This window comes from Chrysochloris asiatica, unplaced genomic scaffold, assembly GCF_000296735.1.
Source record: "Chrysochloris asiatica unplaced genomic scaffold, ChrAsi1.0 scaffold00018, whole genome shotgun sequence".
NCBI lineage: Eukaryota > Metazoa > Chordata > Mammalia > Afrosoricida > Chrysochloridae > Chrysochloris > Chrysochloris asiatica.
This window is the reverse complement of record NW_006408536.1, coordinates 23132565-23141106: the sequence shown is the minus strand read 5'-3', so window position 1 is coordinate 23141106 and position 8542 is coordinate 23132565. Positions and strand designations below refer to the sequence as shown.

General features: G+C 48.4%; 1 protein-coding gene across 1 annotated transcript in view; it reads left to right on the top strand.

Annotated features, from left to right (window-relative positions):
• OFD1 (oral-facial-digital syndrome 1) overlaps window positions 1-8052 on the top strand; it is a 46598-nt gene extending 38546 nt beyond the window's left edge. The window contains exons 15-22 of the mRNA XM_006835695.1: window positions 1775-2332; window positions 2797-2926; window positions 3779-3879; window positions 4921-5013; window positions 5976-6130; window positions 6791-6943; window positions 7667-7737; window positions 8007-8052. Coding sequence (XP_006835758.1) covers window positions 1775-2332; window positions 2797-2926; window positions 3779-3879; window positions 4921-5013; window positions 5976-6130; window positions 6791-6943; window positions 7667-7737; window positions 8007-8052 — 1307 coding nt within the window. The remainder of the gene's footprint in view (window positions 1-1774; window positions 2333-2796; window positions 2927-3778; window positions 3880-4920; window positions 5014-5975; window positions 6131-6790; window positions 6944-7666; window positions 7738-8006) is intronic.
• The last annotated feature ends 490 nt before the right edge of the window (window positions 8053-8542 follow it).

The window sequence follows — 8542 nt, the reverse complement described above, 5'->3', positions numbered from 1 at the left end:
GGTGTCCACTAGCTCAGGCACCCCTATAGTCACCAGAATGGAGGTGCACAGACAGCAAGGGACCAATGAACAGATACCAAAAGAAAAGAATGTCCGCACCTTTATCTCCGCGGTTCTGTCAGGCGTCCGTGGCTACTCTGATCCTTTCCCTGCTTGGGCCTTCCCAAGATGGCGGCTCCTAGAGCAGCTGAGCATCTTGAATTAGAAAGCAATGGATTTCTTGCTTCTGCTACGAATTTCCCTAGCTGTAAGCCTTCCAACCTTCTAAATATTTCTTTATATGTGGCGTAGCAGTCACAGACCCGACTTCTAAAGTTAGTCGTTTGGCCTTGGGCAAGTTCCCTTAACTTCTTCCAGTATCGTGGTGAATGAGGATTAAATGACCTGGGTCCCGTCTAGTTCCTGTGAAGAGAGACCCTCAGAAAGTGGTCTCTACTGGGACAGATGCAGTGGTCTCTGGCCCTGCCTCCCCCTCCTCTGTGACACCTAGATCGCAGCTTAGGGAACTTTTCGTTTTTAGCTGCTTTGAAGTTCCAAGAAAAGGTCCATGTGTTTCCAGTTCAGCTGGCGGTGTTTCACTTCTCTCTGAGCCTTGCGCATATTCCATCTGTGCTGTTTCCTTATCAGTCCCTTGTTCCTGCCTGCCTGCACTATTTTTTTTCCTCTGTAGCTCAGCTTATTTCCAATTTTTCCTCTTTTTCCTCACAATTCTCCCTTGGCCAGACTGCCTGCAGCTGAAAGCATAGCAATCTCCTTCTCTTGGAAAGTAGTTTAGTGTGGCTGGAACCTTCTCAGAAGCCTGCCTTGCCCTGACAGCACATCGTGGCCTGTAGGGCACACTACAGGGGAGGAGCAGGCAGGGCGCTGGCTCAGCAGTACACAATCTCTGTAGCTCTCCAGCGTGCTAACCATGTGACCAGCCTCAGCGGGCCTCAGTCTCCATCTGCACGATGGGAGCAGCGACTGTACAGGCTGTGCTGTTGCTGGAAGGACAGCCCCGGCCCTTTTTCTGGAGTTCCAACCAGCCCCCATATGCTGCCACAGCCCAGGGTCCTGAAGCAGCTTCCTATAGCCTGACACAGCAATTCCTTTACTATCAACTGTGTGGCTAGTCATTTAGACAGAGTGGACACATCTATGTGCAGACACGTCCTTCAGCCAGACGCGTTGGGGTCTGGCTAGGCTTTGCTGCCTGTTGTTGTTGTCAAGTGCCTTCGAGTTGGTTCCAACCCATACCGACCCTGTATAGGGCTTCCAAGGAGCAGCTGGTGAGCTTGAACTGCCAACCTTGCCATTCAAACGGCTTTGCAGTCTGGCGCATTAACCCACAGCTCCATGCCAGGACTAAGAGAGTGTAAATACATCTTCAGTGCTTAGAAGTTTGTGGGCTTCAAAATTGTGTCTACCCACAGAAGCTCTCAGTCCAAACCAAAACCCCAGACCCTGTGCTGTTCAATCCAACTCATGAGGTCCATACAGGCCAGAGGAGAACTGCCTCATGGGATTTCCAAGGCTGTCGTTTTCGCAGAAGCAGATTGCCACAACTTTCTGTAACAGAATAGCTGGTGGGTTTGAACTTGCAACTTTTGTAAGTTAGCTTCCAAGCACTTAACCACTGTGCCACCAGGGTTCCTTTCACACTCTCAGGGACAGTTCAGTGTGCAAGCTTGTCCTTTTATTACTTTCATTTTTCAAAGAAAACTGGCTGGTGAGTAGATTTGAATTGTGCTCTCTGGCTGTCCCTGGTGTCTCAGAGTCTCTCTGCCGTTTGCAGCGCTACAGAATGAAGTGTACCGCAACCCAAAGCCCTCTCTGGTCGAGCACACCATTGGTGGATTCTTAGGTGGCAGGATGGTGCCTCACGATGGTGATACAAGTGGGGATTTCCTGAAGAATCCTCTGGAACAGGACAAAAGTCTGTCAGTTGCGGTAACACCAAGGGTCACCAGTAATCCGAATGGCAGTTCCCCCGACTCGGATCTCGAGTTTGTAGCCAATACTAAAGCCAGGGTCAGAGAGCTAGAGCAAGAGGCCGAGCGCTTGGAAAAAGCTTTCCAAAGTTACCACCGGAGAGTCACACAGAAACCGGTCACAGGCCTGCTAACAGCCAAGAGCCCGCTGCCCCTGCAATGGCTGGGGACTTTAAAGCATGTCACTTGTAGGTCCCCAGAAAGAGCTGTATTTGCAGAGGACAGAATTGTTTCTGAGCCGCCCCAGGAAAAGAGTGAGGAGTCCCAGGTGCTGACTGGCAGTGCAGCGTCCCCAAGACGCCTCTCCTCCACGCCCCTGTCTACGACAAAGCGGAGCCTCCACCATGAGATGTACCTGGAAGGTAAGCTGCTACAGAAAGCCTGTCCAGCCCATTCTCCCACTGGATGGCCCCTGTCCTCCTGGGTTCTGCCATTGGAAGAAGCGGCCAAGCCCACATCCATGCAGGAGTCAGACCTGGGCCTGGAGCAGTTGGGTCTGCATTCTGATCCTGTGTTATCCTGGTCAGCCTTGGTCTCTCCCTCCTCCACAGGGTTGGTGTGGGTATCCATGGGAAAAAGAGCCAGCCCCATTCTAGCATCGTGCTTGGCGGGCAGAGGGCCTCAGGAGTGCGAGTGTCCTTTCTTTGATGGCTGGTAGTTAAGTTTATGTTTTTGTTTTACCTCTGCTGGTCAGGCCAGGCCCTGAGCTCTGCTTCCTTCTCTGCTGTTTGCAAGGATCTTCTAAGCAGTAGAGCTCTTTGGAAACCATGTGGGTATGTTTTCCAGGCAATTTGTCAGTCTCCCCCTGGTACCTTCTGTCCTCTAGGTCTGGCCAGACCCCACATCGCTTCCCCCAGTGCCTGTCGTGACAGAACGCCCCGGACCTCGCCTGCTGAGCTCTTTCTGGGGACCGTATCCAGCGCGTCCCTTTCCAGTCCTCCGGAACAGAAGGCGCGGTAAACGTCACCTTGTGCCAGCTTCAACTGAGTCATGTTCCCTACAGCTTGGCCTTTACTTGGTGTTTTTCTTGTAGGCGCTAGGAAAGCTCATGCGGTCTCTGTGATTCCCAGTGAGATTATCTAACAAACTGTGATCTTTGAGAATCATCTGAACTACTTGGAGGGTGGAGTGAGGGTGGGGGATCCCTTAATCACATCATTTCTACTTATTTACTCAGTTTGATGGCTAGAATCTGCCATATGCTTTAATAGGCCTCTTCAGTGTCTAGGTGACTAGATGGCATTTATAAAGATAAATGCAAAAAATTTTAAGTACTTGCACATCTTGATACAAACAGATAAGGTTCCAGTGTTTAAAGCCTTCAAATAAATTCTGAGTTAGTGGGCTCCAGGGTCGGATTAGCAAAGCCAGGGGTAAGTGTTGTTTTAGAAATGATGCTGGTGGGCCAGCCTGGACTGAGATGGGAGTCCTGTTAGGGCTTCTCCCCAGCCCCACCTCAGTGGGAGCTTCTCCAGGGCGCCTGCGTGGGCATCTGTCTCCACGCTGTAGCAGTCTATCTCACAGAGTGGGCTGATACTGGGCCTGTAAGCATTGCCCAGTTGTTTCGGTCGCATTTTTGGAAAACAAAGCCGTGAGGAAGGCGCGCACTCAGTCAGGCTCCTGGGATCACAGCGCAGGCTGGTTCATGGTGCTATAGTCCAGAATTTGTTTCCCTCAAAAATGGTTTGTGATTATTGAGAAAATAACTTCTCAGGAGTAGCATCGCAAGTGTGGTCTTGTTCTTTGTGAACAAACAAGAGTCGACCCTACCTCCCAGCATGAGTAAGAATTTTCTTCTTTCAATCCAGTCTTTCTCCAAAACAAGCTGAACTTCAAGACAGAAGTGAATTGTTAAATCCAGACAAGCTAACGGCTAACAATAATGAGGAAGTTGACTCAGCTTTTGAATGTAAGCGCAAACACCAGGACCAGGTTTAGAAGGTGACAATGTTTGGGGAACACATACCCATTGTTGTTCTAAGGGAAGCAGTTACAGTTGGGAGACTTATTTGGGGATAAAACCACAAAGACCAATAGCTGTTTTTTAATGAAAATAGCTGTTTTTTTAAAAAAATAATAGGATAAACAATCATTTTAGAGTTAGAGCTAAGCCCACAAATGAGTCTTTAAAGTAGCTATTGTTTTTAAGTGCCGTCAAGTTGGTTCCAACTCATAGCGACTCTCTGAGGAGCAGTTAGTAGGTTTGAACTGCCATCCTCACGGTGAGCAGTCCAGTCCAGTGCTTACCCAACAGTGCTACACCAGGACTGAAGAGATAGTCTGAACTTACCAGAAGTGAATGGACATTTTTCTTTGTTCCTTTTTATGGACTAGGAACTTGTGCTTTTTCTTGAAATTATGTGACTTGCTCCGACTTAGAAAACCCTGCTTTCTGTGGAGGGAAGGAGGGAGAAGAATATAGCCGCAAGTGGCACCCGGGGCTTAAGTGTAAAATCAAAATCAGTGTAGACTCTTATCACCTCAGGGTCCCTTCCAGCCCAGAAGTCTGTGTGTTTGCATACAACCTGCCCCTTAGCCTCAGAAACGCTGTTGTCATGCCTGAGGCTGTAACATTTTGAACACTGCAATGAGATGGGTTCGTAAACTTGAGCCATTGTTTTGCACTTGCCGATGAGAGGACAACTATGAGGAATCATATTTATTGAAATAGAGTTCAAATGTCTCTCAGCTCCCAGTTAATGTCGCTCTGTCATTGGGTAACATGGAATATTCTAAATGAATCCGATTGCTTCTAGTCTGAAGACATGTTGAGAAGTAAATAATCCGGCTAAGGACTCTGTTGGAAACGTAGCCTCCTGTGACTTGAAAGGCTTGCCTAGTTGCTTCCTCAGAAGCGGAAGTGCTGGGCAGTCACCCCACCCTTGGCAGCACCCCCTTCTCTGGCCCTTGTTAGTAAGGACTTGTGGGACACTTGTTTGCCCCTGTGCAGGTGAAGACATGCCAAAGGTGTCTGAAATGGATGGACTACTTCCAGCAGGAGATAATGCCCTGCCCAGCAGGCGCCTCGCCCATCACTACCCAGGTAAGCTGGAATGTTTGAACACCAGTAGTTATGTTTTGTAAATTACTCTCTGGTATCCATCGATGACTCAGATATCGTTCATTGACTTTTTTCTTTTACTTTTGAGTATGGTTTGAGTGGTTTGGTTTTTCCATTCAAGAATTCATACACATTTTGTTTGATTTGTGACATTTGCATCAATCTTTACAGTGTAACCATGCTTTCCTGTGTTTTCCGTGTCCATTCATGCTTCTCTCTTAGCCCTTCCTGACTTTTGAGCTTTATCCTGGACGAAGGCTGCCCTATTGGTCTCGGATGATTGACTGGTCCAAGGAGTGCACAGCTCCCTGGCATTATTCAGGGAGGGGCAGGGTTCGGATTGGCCCTGGAGGGCACTGGTGGAGCCCTTGCTTCTAAAATGGCTTCGACTGGGCTGTCCCAGGGTCAGAGGACAAAGTGGTCCTTAGGATGCATGTTCTCCAATCAGGCTGGACCTGGTACAGGGCAGTGGCTTGAAGAGTATCGGTAACAAGACTGACAGGGGAAAGCAGGGCGGGCAGGGGCTTCACAGTTGGCTGTTTTGAGGGTCTTTGTGCCTGATATCAATTTGGAATGTCAAGGGACCTCAGTTTAAAGAAGCAGGCTCATTTATAGGGCCCTCTTTTTTCTCTTAACGTGTAATTTTGGTCTGTGGTTCAGCTCAAGATCCATACTTCGGTCGGGTGGAAATTCTTCAGCCAATCTGGCTTCAATACCAATAATGAAAAAGTCAGGGGCAGTGCTCAGAGTATGGGGCCGGGTGGGGGGGGGCTTGGAGTAAACGACAGTGGAACAGCAGGAGTAAACGACAGTGGAACAGCAGCTTGAAGGATCAACAACAAACGATCCCTGGATATTGGCATGGGCCCATGCACACGGGGCCCTCATTTGTGTGAATTGTCAGATACCAAGAGCTGCATATGCTTGCTTTTCTGTCCTGTTAGATTTAGATTTAGCTCAGAAACCAATGGGAGAACCCAAGGAAGAACCAAGCATGTGGGAAGCGTGCACAGGAGAGCCAAGGCAGAACGAAGCAAGAAGGCAGAGTGAAGTTTTAGAAAGGCAGCTGAGAGGACTAGATCAGCTGGATCAAGAAAGGGTAAGTCGTGGGGTTTCATTCTTGGGTCTAGTTTCTGCCTTCTACGCCTTCAGTCCCTTCATCTCGCTCATTCACGTGCCCTGAGTTACAGGCCTGGCAGACAGTCAGCTTTGTGAAGGCCCACCTGTAACTGCTTCAGCCTTTATAGTTGTTTCTGGAAGCACACTTGCACTTGATCCTTAAAACAAGCTGGCAAAGAAAGTAAGCCTGTGCTTTGCCACCGCTCTTTGCTTTCTCTCGGGGTGTAAGGAAGAGACTGTCGAGGCCAGCTAGTGGGAATGAGAGGTAGGACGAAAACCACCCGGAGGAGGGGACTGCCGCCTGCTCCTGCCTCTCCCCAAGTGCTCTCTCTGCCTTCTGCGCCTTAATACTGGATCCAGACAGATCCCTCTGGCCACTTTCACACATGGCCTCCCGAGTCTGGCTTACACTAATCTCCCATGTGGCTGCCCCTTGGCCTTCTGATTAATTTGGGTCCCAAGCACAGGACACTTTAGGGAGAGCCAACCTGCCTTCTGTCCATGGCTTGTTTGCTTCCTGAGGGTAGTTGCAGTGACCTGCATGTTGGACTTAGAGGATCAGGATTTGTTACTTTGTGCTTTTAAACACAGAAACATTCCCCAGATGAGTCTTATTTCTTCCCTGTTTGGGTGCCCATAGAGGATGATTGAGGAATCGTTGAAGATTGAAATGCAGGAAGAATTAGAAACAAGTGTGCAAGACAGTACGGCTCAGTCTGCTGGCAGTGAGAATCCTTTAGAGAAGTACATGAAGGTCATCCAGGAGGGCCAAGAGCAGCGCTCCTCAGACAGGGTAAGGGGCTGGGGGCTGTGGAGGAGTGGCTTGTGGGGTGGCTTAAACCCTGGGGCAAGGATTCGTCTAGCTCCACTGAAGACAGAAAGGTACAATCCTAGACAATCCCTGTTCCCAGGAGCCTCCCGTCTTTCAAATCTATAATCCTCTCTGGACAGAGTTTCATAGCTTTTCCTCGGGCAAGAGATGTCCTGATTTTGATTTATAAAAGTTGAGATGTCTCTTGTTGTCTCTAAAGAATGGGGACAAAAAAGCCAGATCTCTCCGTAATCAAAGAATGCAATAGTGCTGTGTGAGACAGGCTTGCCTCATGGAAGTCGGAAGCTCTGTAGCTGTTTAGAACGCGTGCTGTATAACTGAGTCTAAGGTGCTTGTCGAATTTAGAGTTGACTAATCGTTTTTCTCTTAGACTCTTAACTTGCATAGAAAAGCAAGCCCACTACTGATTGAGTCGGTGCCGACTCATAAAGGGCAGTATACAACTGTGGCCATAGGTTTTCCAAGACTACATCTTTATGGGAGCAGACTGCCCCCATGTTCTCCCGTGTAGCTGCTGGGGGGATTTGAGCCCACCAATCTCTCAGTTGGTGTAAGCACTGTGCCACCAGGGCTCAGTGGAATTAGAGTTCAAAAAATCATTTTACAAGCAGTCAGTCATAAAGTGCTTTATAAAATGAATGCTTTATCTAGTATTACATTTGTCCTGCCTTCTCTCTGAATCAGAGCTCCAAGAGGATCATCATCAGAGAAGGCTCCCAGTTGGACACACTGCCATCTAGTGACCAAGAGGACAGGTATGGTTTTCCCAAACATGCCATTGCTCACATGATCTCTTGGCGATTGCTGGTTGTGGGAAGCTTTCAGATACTAAAGGTTCCATGTAGGAAATTACTACATCATTCAAAACGAGCAACTGAAGAACAAGATGCACTGTGTTGTTTGAAACTTATGAAATTGATCCTGGTACAGACTGTAAGCTAGGGGAGGTGGTGGGAAACAATCCTGAAGGGTCATAGATAAGCTTGGCAAGAACGTTTTTCCTTTTTGTCTTTCCCCAATCTAGTCTCCCAGGCCTCATGTTTAATGAAGAAGTAGATGACTTTTGGTGATCATGTTTGCTGCCCAACTTCCTCTGTGTATCCATGAGAAGTTCCTTAACATTTGGGCCTATGCTTTGTGATGATAAAAGTATCAATAAAGATACTGTGTGCAATCCTATGCCATATGCTTTGTTGTTTTCCCCCATAATTCAGTTTGGAGCTGTAACGCATAAAAGCAAGGGGGCCCTCTCCTTCGGCTAGACCTTCTCTTAGCCCAGGGCCTTTCTTACAGTAGTGAAAGGCCAAGTTTTATCTTGGCGTCCTGGTGTGGCACTTATTTGAAAGCTTGTCTTGTTGGTCACACTCCAGGCCTACACCAGCATGCTCATCTTGTCCCTGAACAGAAAGACACACTTTATCTGTTCCTAGTCTCTGGGAGGAGGCCTGGTGTGGCGCTGTGGGCTAATGTGTCAGACTGCAAAGTCGTTTGAGCTGCAAAGTCGGTGGTTCAAGCTCACCAGGTGCTCCTTGGAAACCTTAGACAGGGTTGCTATGGGTC